At 36.1% G+C, this 16333-nt stretch overlaps 2 protein-coding genes across 10 annotated transcripts in view; one reads left to right on the plus strand and one right to left on the minus strand.

Moving 5' to 3' along the window:
• The window catches only part of slc35d1a (solute carrier family 35 member D1a), a 70340-nt gene that overhangs the window by 49587 nt on the left and 4420 nt on the right, over positions 1 to 16333 (plus strand). The window contains exon 12 of one of the 3 annotated variants that reach the window (XR_006312988.2): positions 12515 to 12636. Coding sequence is in view for 2 of the 3 variants with exons in the window: in XM_043699407.2 (XP_043555342.1) it covers positions 793 to 901 (109 nt within the window). In the remaining variant the exon portion in view is untranslated. Of the gene's footprint in view, positions 1 to 792; positions 4296 to 12514; positions 13056 to 16333 lie in introns of those variants that run through there. The other 2 variants (XM_087990675.1, XM_043699407.2) reach the window with 2 other exon arrangements.
• Positions 5854 to 16333, minus strand: part of LOC122554413 (mesoderm induction early response protein 1-like) — a 62859-nt gene continuing 52379 nt past the window's right edge. For 5 of the 7 annotated variants that reach the window (XM_043699398.2, XM_043699401.2, XM_043699400.2 and 2 more), the window contains 5 exons: positions 16251 to 16332; positions 14689 to 14783; positions 13050 to 13177; positions 11373 to 11509; positions 5854 to 6885 (listed from right to left, as the gene is read on the minus strand). In XM_043699398.2, the coding sequence (XP_043555333.2) occupies positions 6515 to 6885; positions 11373 to 11509; positions 13050 to 13177; positions 14689 to 14783; positions 16251 to 16332 (813 nt within the window). In that variant the 3' untranslated portion in view covers positions 5854 to 6514. The remainder of the gene's footprint in view (positions 6886 to 11372; positions 11510 to 13049; positions 13178 to 14688; positions 14784 to 16250; position 16333) is intronic. The other 2 variants (XM_043699399.2, XM_043699402.2) reach the window with 2 other exon arrangements.

Below are 16333 nucleotides of genomic sequence, written 5' to 3' on the forward strand. Positions count from 1 at the left end.
ATAATTCTTTCACAAGAGCAAGGTACCACAAGTAGCAATGGGATTATAGACTAACTGAAAACTAAAGTGACTGAAGAATTTCACGAGAACTCTTGGTTTAATATCTCATCACATGAGTACTGTTATGAAGCTTCAGACTAAATTATGCGGTCATGTTTTAGAGTGGGACCTGAATCCACAGCCATTCTAACACAAAGCTGTTGTGACTATTTGTGAAACTTGAGCACCAATACATTGTTCATCCTCGATTGACCGTCTGCATACTTTACTATTGCAGTATTCAGTTCTCAATGCAAAGGTCACAAGATGACTTAAAAGTATAAATCACTCAAACAGTTATGCATAGAAATTGGGGTAATCTGGAAAGAGCAAATCCAAATTCAGTCCTGTGCACACTAAAAATAGGTGTATCTTTTGGAATTTGGTAATCCTCACTTTCGTTGTTATCAATTCATCTTTCCAATGTTGACCTCAAACTATTGCAAGTATTCAAGAGCGTGTTTCACTTGTTTTCAGAGTCATAAAAGTGTAATTGAAAAGCAGACTACTGCAAATGCATAAAATAAAACCAGAAAATGTTCAAAGTACTCAGCAGAGCCAACAATATGTTTGGGAGAGAGACTAACATTTCAAATCTATTGTCTTTCATTAGAATGATACCATTGACTTAAAATTTTAACATTGTTTCTCTCTGTACAGATTCTACCTGACCTATTGAGTGTTTCCGGCATGTTGTGTTTTTATTTAAAGATTAGACTGGTTTTCATGATATTTTGTACATTGCTTTGACAGTATTGCCGGAAGTTTGGTGTATTCTTACATTACATTCACAGAGGAGCAGTCGGTCAAGACATCAGGAAACGGCAGCAGTGTGGACATCAAGGGAAAAGTAGCTGTATGAACAGGAAAGATTGTCGGAGATATCTAATTTTCATGCTCTACTGATTTTAGTTTTTTTAAAGAAAATGTAGAATTATAAATCTGTAATAATCTATTAAAGAAATTGTAGGTGATTTTGCAGTTTTGGTACATTGATATTTCCAGGACCAAAAACGTTATTATCAAAGGCCCCTCTTTTTACTAAAGCATCAGTAGTTGAGGCATTGCCACAAGTTGCTCTTCATCTCTATTCTCGAGCTTCAAAAAACAGTTCCAACTCAACTTTTTAATCTGTTTTAAATTGTATGTGGTGTGCCTCTAACAAGTATACCATGTGCAGATCTAAGAAGTGATTACTGTACTTTTTGGTAACTACCTTCATGAGTTTCTCTGCTCACCAATTCTCAACATCTTTTTGATTCTCCATCTGCAAACATGAATTTTAAACTAGGGATTTCATGTGGAACAGTGTGTGGCAGGTCAACTGTTGGTATTGCCGAATTTTAATCAGCTTTCGGTCCTCGTGTCAGGTAAATTGCATGTTGACTCTTTTACAGAAGACCACTGTAAGAAACCTGTGCAAAATGTGCTCTATTGAGTAGAAACACTTGTAATTATTCTATATTTTCCAATTTCTTATTGCAGAACTGAGCTTGGGAAATAAGAATATGGACACAAAGTTGCCATTTCAGTGTAGCATTTGCACACATTCAAAGGAAAACATCATATGATTTTTAGAGTTCTAGAAATGTACAGCATAGAAACAGATCCTTCGCTCCAAACCGTCCATGCTGACCAGATATCCCAACCCAATCTAGTCCCACCTGCCAGCACCCGGCCCATATCCCTCCAAACCCTTCCTATTCATATACTCGCCCAAATGCCTCTTAAATGTTGCAATTGTACTAGCCTCACCACTTCCTCTGCCAGCTCATTCCATACACGTACCACCCTCTGTGTGAAAAAGTTGCCCCACAGGTCTCTTTTATATCTTTCCCCTCCCACCCTAAACTGGACTCCACAACCCCATGGAAAAGATTTTGCCTATTTACCCTATCCATGCCCCTCAATTTTGTAAACCTCTATAAGGTCACCCCTCAGCCTCTGACGCTCCAGAGAAACCTCCATCCTGTTCAGCCTCTCTCTATAGCTCAAATCCTCCAACCCTGGCAATATCCTTGTAAATCTTTTCTGAACTCTTTCAAGTTTCACAACATCTTTCCGATAGGAAGGAGACCAGAATTGCACGCAATATTCCAACAGTGGCCTAACCAATGTCCTATACAGCTGCAACATGACCTCCCAACTCCTGTACTCAGTGCTCTGACCAATAAAGGAAAGCATACCAAACGCCATCTTCACTATCCTATCTACTTGCGACTCCACTTTCAAGGAGCTGTGAACCTGCACTCCAGGGTCTCTGTTCACCAACACTCCCGAGGATCTTACCATTAAATCCTTCTAAGATTTGCTTTCCCAAAATGCAGCACCTCTCATTTATCTGAATTAAACTCCATTTGCAACTTCTTAGCCCATTGGCCCATCTGGTCAAGATCCTGTTGTAATCTGAGATAACCCTCTTCATTGTCCACTACACCTCCAATTTTGGTGTCATCTGCAAACTTACTAACTGTACCCCTTATGCTCACATCCAAATCATTTATATAAATGACAAAAAGTAGAGGACCCAACACCAATCCTTGTGGCCAATATTCCTTTAATCATGAAATTATAGATGTATTTTTGAGTTGTGAAATGGCAATTTATAATTGAAAATAATTTCTCAAAATACTGAACTGATGGAAGTAGATGCAAAACTTAAAGAAATTTTGTATTTGAGTAGATGTTAAAAGCTTGTCAGTGTATATGTTTGAATCATTTACACAGTTTTCCAACCGTAGGTGGTTCATATATTATTGGCTCTGTGGAGTCATTTAAAATGATTGTGTTAAATAGGTCTGAAGAATTTGGTAAATCTTTTCTAAAACTTGAAAATTACAATCTGGTTCAGATTAAGGGCGATAGAGCAGGTGAGAGTCATTCAATATCTATCTATCTTTCAGTTCTCTACTTTTGAAGATCTACTTAATATATTAACTTAAAAACTTTGGTCTAAATCCAGATGCACCAGAATGTATGGTAGTTGTTCGGCAGCCCAGCAACTTGCTCAGAGATCTGTATGTGTTGTGCTAATAATGGGCTAATTACTTTGTATACAGTGTGTGAGAAGTGTAAAATTGCAGGCTCCCATGGATCATAATATAGTCAAGTGCATGTGTGCAGTGTTTTAATGACTTTCCCAAAATTTCAGTTTTCTGAAATGTTTGAGCAAAATGGGTCACCCAGTGATATTTCCTAATTATGATTTTGTGAATGCAGTCGAGTGAATTAAATTGATCATGCATATTTACAGGTTAAGTAGGTCCTATGGACTTAAGAATCTGCACTGCCCAAACGTTGATGACTCCAGTTACAATGTGGCAACATTTGCTTTTGTTCAGCACTAAATGTGCTTATGAATTAGTACAAAAAAACTCCTTGTAGAGCTTTCTTGTAGTCTGCCAAGATATTACTTGTTTAGTAGTGGCTGGTTTCAGAAATGCTGCTTTTGGTACTTAAAAAATTCAGATGTTGGTCTTGGTGATGTGTAAAAAAAGTTGCATTGTTCAATGTTGTAAACACTGAAGTGCCTAGATATTGGTTAGAGCTGACTTACAAACACTTAATATATACATTTAACCTATCCAAATGTAGATGTAGTTTGGTTCAGATATGTATAGATATTTTATAATTTAGTAACAAAGTGGGTCATAAATTGTTTTTTTGCTATTGTGTTTTAATAATTTTACTTGTAATGTTTTACTATTTTTGTTATTTGAAATTTGCTTGATAGGTATACTTTGTAGTACTATTTTATGGCTTTGATTTGGGTAACTCTTCAGCCTTTTGAGAACTTCAGCTTTTTACATTCTGTAGCTATTATCATCTGAATACAGAGACAAAAAAAAATCCCCTTCCACAACTTAAACTTCATGTTTTGTGAATTTTAATGAAAAAATTCATAATTGTCAAAAGATTAACTTGAAAATGTGGCAATACTTTAAATCATGGGTTAAGAGTTAATTTTATGTTCTCAAATGTGAAGATTTGGGCAGAAAGGAATGTGTATCTTTAGGATGATGATGCATAATTATGTATTAGTTAATTTTAAATTCAGCTTCAGAAGTAGCTGACTACAATCACTTTGCTCTTTACAATACTTTTATCCAACCCAGTGGTGCTCATGAATTTCAATAAAATTGAACCTTTGATTTGTTCTAAGTTTCTGGTTCACCAGAATAAATAATTTTGTATTTGTCATTTATACTATTTTAGCTGTTGGGAGACATATGAATAAAGAACATTTTTAAACTAAATTCATTTTGCTATAAACCTAACTTATCTGTTGGAACATCTCATGTTGTAAACACAAGGCCACAAGTCAGTTTTAAAACTTAAAGATGGCAAAGTTCCTAACTTAGCATTTGTGGGAATGGACTAATCCAGGGCATGAAAGGTTTAGGATAAATCATAATTTTTTAAGTTTTATATGTTTGAAAGATTTAATTTTTGTTCTCAACTTAGGAAAGAGGGAATTTTTATTTTTCATGATGCAAACTTTTGACACATTTGCAACAAGTACTGCTGATTTAAGTGCTGCCGATAAATGCAAAGACAATGTTTGCAGTAAAGCTTTTTTGCGTTCAGACTGATGGGCTGAAACTCACGTGGGTCATATGGCATTTGTCCAAGGTATAATACTCTAACTTCTTAATATTGAGCTAACTATTTTTTGTTTTTTATAGCATACCATTATCAGAATCCATTCTTTAGAATCAAATATCCCATTACACTATACATTTTTTTAAAAAAGCACACCATATACTAACTTCCACATTCATTGAAAAGTGATCATTAATACACAGGAAATGTGCTAGTGTAAGGACATGGTGGAAATTATTGTAATAGACTATTTTGTAATGCAGCAAAACTGAAATGTTTCGGAATGATGTATTCAGCATGAGAATACATCTAAAAATATTAAAAACATGAAAGGGATGATATGTAAAAATGCAGAATTTCAAAACATTGTGCAGTCTTTTGAGTAATCACCAATTGATGGATTTTTTATATCAAATTTCATAAAACAAATCTGAATACCTTTGATAACTTTGAGTTGTGTTACTCCTTTGGTAATTATTCATAATCAGTGTAAAATTAGGCTGGAAACACAAATTGCATGTGCTGGCCATTATATACATAGAGTGGCCTTTATAATAGGATTTGTTTGCCTTTGACCTGTTGCACCTTTGTGCTTACTTTCAGCAATTGGTATACATCAGAAGTCTCATTACACCTCCCTCTTTTGTGATTTGTTACCAGTCAGATAATCAGCCTTCCTGATTTTGCTACTGGCATTGCTAACCTCCCATTCATCCAGATGTTTGTTTTCCCTAGGACAGCATTTCCGTTTAGGGCAAGCAGAGGAGTGTCTCTTGCTGAACAGTGGTAGTGTTCTGACCTGTGCTGCAGAAGTATGTAATTAGTATCTGAACATGTTGAGAAAACAGCAATGACTCTGGTTCTAATCTCACTGACTTCATGTCACTGAATTTTTAAAAAACGATTACAGCATTTTTAAACATTATCTGTAGAACATGTATATTTTATAAATTGGTTGCTGTCTCAACTGCTCCTTTTAACACTACTGGCTTAGAATATAAAATTCATAATAAGCATAGGTATCATATTACAGATTCAGCTGCATTTCCCTACAGTGGTGGAAAAATGGCTGTAAAGCACTATGGAACATGAACTTGTTAAAACAAGGCTTGTAATTTCCCAGTTGGTTATTCCTGGATTCAGATTTCATTTATTACATTGCTTAAATTAATGTTGAGTGTAAACTTAACAGGAATCCTGAGGGGGAAAAAAAACAATGAAAAGACATCTTTTTAATGAAAAATATCACAGCTTTTTTGCACAATTTCATTTTGGAACATGCATAATCAACATGTTGTAGATAACACTTATCAGCAATAAAGAAAATGCAGCATATAATCAGAACTGTGAGTCAGCAACATTGAGGGACAAAGTTTTATATTCAAGCTGAAATTTATGCTGCACTAATAGAATAGCATACAAAAAGCTTCAATCAATTACAGTCTTGTAAAAACTGTGACCCTGAAACTTCTTCACAGCCCCAGACAGTGTAAAACCACTACCTCTTAAAATATTTTAAACATTCCATCATTAAATTATTTAAAATTTTACCAAAATGGAATGAGTCACACAATTAGATTCTTGGTATATTTATTATCTTTCCCTCCACAATAAAGCTTAGCAACTGTACAAAATTTACAGAAAGGACTGCAAGAAAACTTGAGTACTTATTCAAAAATCTCAATCTGTAAAAATCTGGCAAAAATATAGAATGTATTGAGTCCAGACAGAAGAATTTACATATAATATATTAATATATTGATATATAAAAAGACATCACTGATGTCAATGACCAAATTTATACAAACCAACCCAATTATAAATCAGGTTTTTTTTTAAAAAAAGTCAGACCAAGATTGGGTTATTACACACTTTAGATTTGTTGAGCTTCTAATTCAATAGATATTTGGTGCCTTGATGAGTCAGTCAGAACAGCCAAGTTCTCAGAGTCTTCAGGTTTGAGGTTTTCTTCTGAAATGTTTATACTGTTCATTTCACTTCCAGAGTCATTATCCATTTTTAGTCTCTTGGCTGGTCTTTCACAACTTGATTCAGACTCCTCATTTTCATTCAGTACATTTATTAGTTTGACATTACATGAATCATCTTTCTCACAGCCATTTGTGTTCAATTTGGCATAATCAGATGCTGCAGAATTGATAGGTCCATTACAATTCAATCCCTTGATTTCACCATAATCATGCCACTGATCTGACATTTCAACTGGACCATTGACATTTGTCCCTGCATCAAATACAACAAAAACATTTCAGTTAGCTCTTTACTCTTATATGCAAATATTTTTCAAAAGAAACATTTAATAATCACAAATTTTACTACCAAGTGCACAAAATGAAAAAATTAAAATCTATCCTGTACACTCAGCTGGTAACAAACTGTTTAGCACAAGAAAGATGTGAACAACAGGGGTTTAGTGAGACTGGATGTAACCTTGGCACTATGTGAATTTGATAGCTACCTACTACATATTATCTTCCTCAAGGCAATCTACTTCTAGCCTTGCCTCAGCTCATCTGCTGAAATCATTCTTCTAGATTTGCCTATTCCAATAGCCTCTGGCGTTTCTTTTATCGTGTCAGTGTGAACACATCCCAACTTCACCGGGTTATTTTTCACTTCACTCTACTGCTTGCTAGTCTGTTTTTGTCAGCATGGGAGCGATGCATACGGTTCAGAATTCTCATCTGGATTCCAAACCTGTTCATGATTTGGACTCTCCTCTCCTCATTTCTATAAATTCCTCTAATTTTGGCATAGGTGCATCCAACATTTAATTGTCACAAGTGGTAGCTGTGCCTATAGATATAGCATTTTTGGTGTAAACCTTGTGCACTTAAGATATTCAATATTGTCACATCTAAGTTTGTGCAATAATGCTCCAGTGAAGCATCATGTAAACATTGTTGCATAAATGCAAGATTGAGAAAAGGCATCCACAGACACCCTAACTACAGGTCCATTTACATTAACTGCCCATAACAGACATGAACATTCATATTTGTATGCTAAATTATTTACTCTTTCCAATCGTCACTCTTGGTTCCTACTCTGAGAACGTGCAACATTGGACTGGTGTTTGTGACTGAAGGAGCAGCAGTTATGTCAGTCTCAGGCCATTTTTTTCTTGAACATGGTTAATCAGCTTCTACCCAGAAAGCTGGCAAAAGCTTTCAGGTCAAATGTAAGTATTTTGATTAAGAAATTGTGCCAATTTTTTTTCCTCCCCTGCTTTTATTTTGGATTTATTTTTCTGATGCTACACTTTAGAATTCAACTTTCACAGCTAGTAACAATTCTAAATATTGACCTGTAAATAAATTTAATTTTACTTGCAAACTATGTCATTTTCGATGTACAAATGGGGTGGCACGGTGGCTCAGTGGTTAGCACTGCAGCCTCACAGCGCCAGAGGCCTGGGTTCAATTCCAGCTTCTGGCGACTTTGTGTGGAGTTTGCATGTTCCTCCCACGCTTGCATGGGTTTCCTCCGAGTGCTCAGATTTCCTCCCACAGTCCAAAGATGTGCAGGTTGTGTGAATTGGCCATGCTAAATTGCCCATAGTGTGAGGTGCATTAGTCAGAGGGAAATGGGTTTGGGTGGGTTACTCTTTGGAGGATCAGTGTGGACTTGTTGGGCTGAAGGGTCTGTTTCCACACTGGAGGTAATCTAATCTAATCAAAAAGGTAGTAAGAAGCAAATCATTTATATATCCAAATTAATGTGTGTGTATTGATCAAAATGAGGCTAGGGAAAGTGCTATAGCTAGTACTGTATGCCTAGATTCTGAACATGACACTTAATCCCATTTCCAACTTTAATGATATTTGGGTTGATTATATGAAGTATCATGTAATGAAGTCTGTGAAATCAGTGTTACACCTGGAACCTGACAGGATTCTAAGCACAAAGTACATTTATTTTTTTTTAATTTGGGGAGTTAGTGAGGAATAGGGAAACTGATTGACTGTATTCCACATTAGTGAAACGGTCTGAAGTCACTATTAGAATACTTAAACACTAATGTCATTGTGCATAAAATGCTCTTTTGTATACACATCTTTAAAAGCAGATTTAAAGAGGAGAAAGTGAGGTCTGCAGATGCTGGAGATCAGAGCTGAAAATGTGTTGCTGGAAAAGCACAGCAGGTCAGGCAGCATCCAAGGAACAGGAGAATCGACGTTTCGGGCATAAGCCCTTCAGGAACCATTCCTGAAGAAGGGCTTATGTCCGAAACGTCGATTCTCCTGTTCCTTGGATGCTGCCTGACCTGCTGCGCTTTTCCAGCAACACATTTTCAGCTTTAAGCAGATTTAAATAAAACTTAAGTTTAGCTTGGCCATGGTTTATTGGGTGGACTGTAGAATGTTCTGCAACACAATTTTCGAAAAGATGGACATTATTTCAACAGCAGAGAATTGCAGAGGTGCAAGTTTAGATTCACACAGTATGAGAAGTCCAGGGAAAAGGTTAATTAAATATAGTAAAATTAATTAATGAATGGCAGTGACTAAGTCCACCATTCTAGAGAAAAACATTAAATACATTGAGCCAAAAATCATATTTTGGTGTAACACATCCATGCTAGATCTATTAGATTATACTTAAGGATGCAAATCCTTAAGATTACACAACAACTAAGCAACTGTTCCCAATCTCATGATAAAATGTCTGCAGTGGCTTTATGGATTAAAATCTAGTTGGTAAAATCATATCAAATTGCACTTGTTGATGTTTATAGAGCATGAAACCATTTCTGATTTTTTAAAAAGCCCCAGGATTTACAAAGCTTTTATACTTCCCTCAACCCAGAGATCTACAGCCAGAAAGCAAGAACCTTGGAAATGGCAGCAAAAGGCATATTTTAACTTGTTGCTTAAAATTGTACATAAATTAACATCTCTAGTTAAGTTGCTAAGTACTAACTGTCATATAGAAATATACGTACTGCTTTTTGTTTTAAAATTTCAATTTAAAATGTTTAATAACATTTTGTATCTATAGAAAGGCATGGAAGAACAAGAGGAAAATATGAGTGCTAAGAAATCCAATCAAAAATTTACAGATCCTTCAAAATCAAAACTATGCTGCCAGACAAAACTTTCCCAATTCAGGCTGAAATCTTTCAAATACCTTCACTTCTGATAAATATCAAATCTACCAATAAGCCCAATTTCTCATTGCTGTGACACTGCAAACTTCAGATGATTATAATAAAATTAAAGACATTTAAAGTTATGTTTAAAGTTGAATACTAATAGATTACTCAAGATGGCACAAGCTAATGTCAAAAAATACTTTGCTCAGTTTCATTTGATTGTAAAACAAAAACAATCAAATAGTAGCTAGGGAAATATTTGGTTAAAATTATGAATAATAGGTTAATTTTTTAAAAATTAGATATTTACTTGAAAAGAGGATGATACAGGAGAATAGACTAAGATTAAGTAACTCTATTTCATTTATCAAACTTATGTTTTTATATAGACAAGTCATTCAATCTACACATACCTCCGCAGAGCATCCAACTCCACATGTCTAATGATTAATCCACCCAGCCTGTGCTTCCCTGGACACTCCAGGGCAGTTTGGCACGACCAATCCACATCGGACGATGTGAGGAACACAACACAGAGCGGAAACGCTCAAAGAACATGCATCTCCACAAGTCATCCAAAGCTGGATTTGAACCTAGGTCCCTGGCACTGAGGTAGCAGTACTAACCACTGCATGTGATAAAATGCCTTCTACCCAATCTCACAATTAAACCAATAGTCATTCAAATATTTAGAAAAGTTTGCATGGAAACCAGATTCCCTGGATGCTGCCTGATCTGCTGTGCTGTTCCAGCAATAAAGTTTCAACTTTGATCTCCAGCATCTGCAGACCTCACTTTCTCCTGGAAACCAGATTACCCAGTATACAAAACTGAACCTACCACTACTTTCTGTATGTGATACCACCAATTATATGGAAAAATATATCCTATTCAACAATGTGGTCTATATTAGAATGATATATTCTGGTGACTTGCTATTACACCAATGTTATTCCTTGTGATTTTAATACGTGAGAATGTCTTACTTTAGGTTGTAACAGTAAAAATGTCTCGGTTACCAAGAAAATACACTTCCTGACGACAGTGCTGAGAGTCAAGAACCAGGTATCTTGGGCTACAGACACATTTATTTTGTATTTTCAAGATATACCTCTATCAAATAAGTACTCAAACAATAAGTTCTGTCAAAAAAATGATTTCTACTAATTCTATTTGCATACTGTAAAGTTTAACGTCTCCAAGATCTTCTGCCATATTCAATCAATTTCACACAGTAATCCTCAGACATTTCTCATTTTTTGTTCAAGTTATCAGGGATGGGCTTGGGCTTGAACCAAACACAGACTCCAACTGAATAAGGATACTATTAATCGCACAAAAGTCCTTTTCTTTAAATCTTGTAGTTTTCCTGCATGTAGATAACAGCACAAAAGGAACCAAGAAAATGATCTCGAGCTTGAGACAAACTAAATTGATTTGAAGATGCAAGCTGAATAAAGCTCATAAGATAATGCCTGCTATTTAGCTACTTTTTGTATAGGTATACAGCAGAAAATTAAGATATATATCTTATACTTGACAACATAAAGGAAATGAACATAACTGATGATCTGAGGTTTGGTTACAACTAAGACAAAGTTAATTCACAACTCACCATTCATATTTCCTATTGCACCAGTATCTTCTCTCTCTGTCTGGCTACTGCTACTGGTTGAAGTGGTTGGAGGTGGAGAAGGTGCACAACTTGAAGCTGTGCTCTCTGTTTCATCCAGGAGACGGTCCATATAATCCCTAAAACCAATTTCAGATCTGTTATACAGAAGTCTGACTAGCTATTTCAAACTGGTGTTAACTTCAGATTGGATCCCCTAGAAGTGTACATATAAAAGAAACTGGCTTTCTGTGCCAGTTCTTTACAATGTACCTGCAATCGCATCATGCCACCAACATTCAAGCACCCCCAGAAGACAACCCTGCTACATTAATGTCACCTTAGATTTTCTGTTTACTTAGGTATAAATAACATTCTACCTAAGTAAACAAAAAATGCATTTAATGTACCATGAACCCGCAAGATGAAATACTGATCCTTTATATCATCTATTAAAATGACCTTTAGGCTCTTGGAACATATGGTCAAAAACAATGCATGAGTGACATAATTTTTTTTAGATTAGATTACTTAGTGTGGAAACAGGCCCTTCGGCCCAACAAGTCCACAACGACCCTCCGAAGAGCAACCCACCCAGACCCATTCCCCTACATTTACCCCTTCACCTAGCACTACGGGCAATTTAGCATGGCCAATTCACCTAACCTGCACATTTCTGGGCTGTGGGAGGAAACCGGAGCACCCGGAGGAAACCCACAGACACGGGGAGAGTGTGCAAACTCCACACAGACAGTTGCCTGAGGCGGGAATTAAACGCAGGAATTGAACCCGGGTCTCTGGCGCTGTGAGGCAGCAGTGCTAACCACTGTGCCATCGTGCCGCCCACTAATTTTGTTTTTTTTAAAAATTACAATGGAGTTTATACTCTGTAATCAAAAATTTGATTTGTTTAGAAAAAAATTAATGAGGATATTCCATAGATACTACTTTACAATGAACTGAAGACACAAATATCAGGATTTTTTAGGCTTCCTGCTGATAATGTACACCTAAAATATTGCTCTGGTAACTCATCAGCAAGAGAAAAGGGAGTCAGAAGAGATTGGTCTCAATATTGTTTCTCTACTAGTGGATGATTGACTAATGGAGGATTAATTCTAAGATTTGTGCTACTTACATTCCAGGCCTCCAAATTCAAACAAAGACAAGTAAATAGTGCTGGATACCCTGACCCCGAGGGAGAACAAAGCAGCAACAGACTAAAACTAGACAATGTGGAGTCCACCATATGATCAGGGAATAACAGGTCAGTTTTCACATAGTAGTTGTCATTCACAGAAACAGTAGAAGACCAGTCGCTGGTAAGTACAAAGGATTAATGTCCACAGTTACAGTTTGATAAAAGTTAAAGTTGAATACAATTTTGTGGGGAATCTGACCAAAAGTTGCTACACGGGTCTTTCTTGATGGAAACAAAATTCACTGTAGCAAAGCAGTATCAAAAAATGAATTACCATATTAAGCAACAGGGGACTAGATAGCTCAGTTGGCTAAAACGCTAGCTAGCCACATTATGGCTGAGCATGTGCCTTGCTGTAGTCGTAGTTAACAAAATCATAGCAATTTGCCATGGTTTGAACAGTCACAAAGGACTTGTCTTTGGGCACAGAACTTAAGATAATTATATAATTATTTAGTCAGTAATTTAAAAACACTTACGTAACACCTGGATGAAGATTGTATTTCTTTTTTCCAAATCTAGTCTGCTGTGCAAAAAAATCATAACGCTCAGACTTCTTCCACATGTAATAAAATGCTACACAATCCCCTACTGACCGTGTTCTCACCTGAAATGTGAACACCAATAAACCAATACATATCAGTAATAAAATGAGGCAATCTTGACCATCCTATAAATACATCAACTTATTTCAGATAAGAACATCTGAACATTAAGTTTTGCTAATCTTTTACCCCAAATTATTTTGCTGTTCAACAATATGTAAAGGTTTTAAATGTGGTTACTCTATTATTTTACGATCTTGCACATGAAATGTTAGTTAAACAAAGCCTCTTAAAAACCATAGCAATGTTTGAGCATAACTTTCCACAAATCAAGAGCTATTTTTAAAACTACATGTGTTGACAAATGTATTAAGATTCCACTAACTATGTGGGGGTGGGGGGAGAGGAAGGAGCAGGGAGTTAGAGAACATAATTTTAAATCTGAATCTTATGGTGGTTAGACTGATGGCATAAGGGCTTTTGCTATATTCCAGAGGGATTTGGATTATGACCATCAAAGCATTCAAATGCAATCAGAGTCTCATTCACCTTAATCTCCTGACATCACCAAAGTGCTATAGCTTCCTCAACCAACACTGCCAGTCATCAACAACTAATTCCATCAGTTCTGACTGCCAACACCTCTAAGCCCTGGTTCAATAGGACTCCAGAATCACCTCTGGGTCACATTCCTTATGCTACCCAATTTGTCATAATTGAACCAGATTTTTAAATTCCTCAATGCTTCAAGATCTTTCCCTACATTCCAAAAAGCTTTGACTGTCACTTGCCCAGAATATCTGAACGTTTTTCCACTTCCAGCAGACCCTAAACACTACCAACCCAACCCTCAAAGTGCTGATCAATGTCAAGAACCCATTCAATTACCCTTAACCCTCACCCCCCAGCCCAATACTTTTAGACATCAGGGCCAACCTCAAAGCTGATAAGCAAGTGTGTCTTTAACACAACTTGCTATAGAAACCTTGTTGTTCTCATTAATAACTCCAATTCCTTAAGAGACCTTCTAATGCTTCACAAACTATTGACAGCTAGTTATTGATGGATCAGTAATAACGGGAAGTGAAGTCACAGTTTCATTACAGTGTATTAAAAAACTAATTTGTAAAGAAAGTAATTTTCCCCAAAGCTAATTTGATGGGGGAAGTACTGTTGTTTGTACATAACCTAAAGAATTCCATGACAAAACACTAATGGATAGTCTAGTTCTTTCTTCTGTAATACCATGAAATGTAAGTAACATACAGATATTCCTAAGATTTTTGAAATTTTACCACTAGAACGTCCAGAGTAATAACAGAATAGAAAAAGAAACATATAGTTGACCTGAAATCATGGTTGTCGCTTTTCCTCACCTGTTGTTTGATTTCCAGAAAGCAATAAAACTATTTTCAAAAATTGTTTTGGTTCCTTGTTAGCTGCCTGATTATAAATTGGACCTATTTTTTAGCATTTCAAACTTTAAATACTTTACAATTAGAATTTTCCAATACATTTAATTAAATCAGAGTTGTTCAATTCAGGAATACAAACACAAACGCAAAATTTATACCTTGTTAGCCTGGATCAGATGAAAATCTTTTCCATATGCCTTAAGTCCCTGTTCAAAATTCCTACATTCTTCTTCACTCCAAATTGAGAGCTCTTCTACAGCAAGTTGTGGGGGAGGGGGGAAGGGGGGGCAGGAGGGAAGGGGGGGGGGGGGGGGGGAGAGAGAAGGTAAGAGACAAGAGAAGAATAGGTATACAGCCTTCAACACAATTCGTAAATACAATACTGCTATAATTTAAAGAGCTTCATAATATTTAGAGCAGAGCTGAGACTTTCTACTTGAATGGTTGACAGATCCACAAAACCCCAAAAATCTCTCAGCCAGGTTCAGTTTTTATTAACAGACATTTCACCAAGGCTTTCCTCTAAAGTTACAAATTATAGAAACAAACTGTCTAGGTTACAGCAACTGTAGGTGATCTATGGACAGCTCAAGTTTTTTTTCCTTTGCCACTTGGGAATGTTTGTTGGCTCTAAGTAACTGTAAAGTACCTACAACAATAACTTTGTTTTAGGATTTGGGATAAGGGGTGTGTAAGGAAACAAAAAGTTTTTGTTTGCTACTCTCGGATAGTACTTTGTGTACTGGCATTGGAAGGCATTTGAGTAGCCATTCTTTAGGCAATCAGTTAATCTTAATTAAAAGATACAGATAGTTAAAGTTGTCTTTCAATTAATTCCATCAAAAGCTTCCATAGTACTGCTGGTTTAAATTTAAATTTCCACCTAATTAAATTAACATTTACTGTTTAGATCTTTGCAGTAAAGGTTCCCATGCAGTGTATGATAATTTCAAAACTGTTTAGAAGTATTTGGAGATGAATATTAGCAGACTGTTCAGGTATAGAAATTGAAACTTAAATGTTCTATCAAGGGCAGAACTACACAATTTGAAAAAGAAATGGCTGCCATAGATACAAATCAAATATGATCATATTTCTCAATTGAATTTTGGAAAAATGTATAACTTAAGCAATTATCTGAACTGAACTTGGAAATAGGGATTAAAATGTGTTGCTGGAAAAGCGCAGGAGGTCAGGCAGCATCAAAGGAGCAGGAGAATCGACGTTTTGGGCATAAGCCCTTCTTCAGGCTTATACCCGAAACGTCGATTCTCCTGCTCCTTTGATGCTGCCTGACCTGCTGCGCTTTTTCAGCAACACATTTTTAAGCTCTGATCTCCAGCATCTGCAGTCCTCACTTTCTCCTTGGAAATAGGGATGCATGTATTATGGACAGCTTAATTTTACAAATATATCAATAAAGAGCTGAAAGACTTCGAATACATTTCAAGTGGAGGAAACAAACATTTCTCTGGTCAAATTTAACTAAAGTAACTGAATGTGAAATGGGTGAAATAACCTTGAAATTAAAAGTTGTGGGAAAGTTAGATAGTTGGAAAAATGTAGAGCAAGGAGAAAAGGAAGCATCTTATCCCAACAGATCTTTAAAAACAAAAAATTACTATTAAGCCAAGTTAAATAGTTTCTAACGTGCTAAACTGTTCTGCTTTCAACTGAAAAGGAAACACCACCACCTAGTGGGAAATGAATATGTTTTTACCTCTGGCTGCTTTTACATTAAACCTCAATCTTCGCAATGCTTCTTCTGTATCAAAGTTGCATTTAACCAACTCATACAAGGCC

Source organism: Chiloscyllium plagiosum, unplaced genomic scaffold (genome assembly GCF_037043375.1).
Source record: "Chiloscyllium plagiosum isolate Xiang-an unplaced genomic scaffold, Cpla_swu_hap1 HiC_scaffold_9, whole genome shotgun sequence".
Taxonomy (NCBI): Eukaryota; Metazoa; Chordata; class Chondrichthyes; order Orectolobiformes; family Hemiscylliidae; genus Chiloscyllium; species Chiloscyllium plagiosum.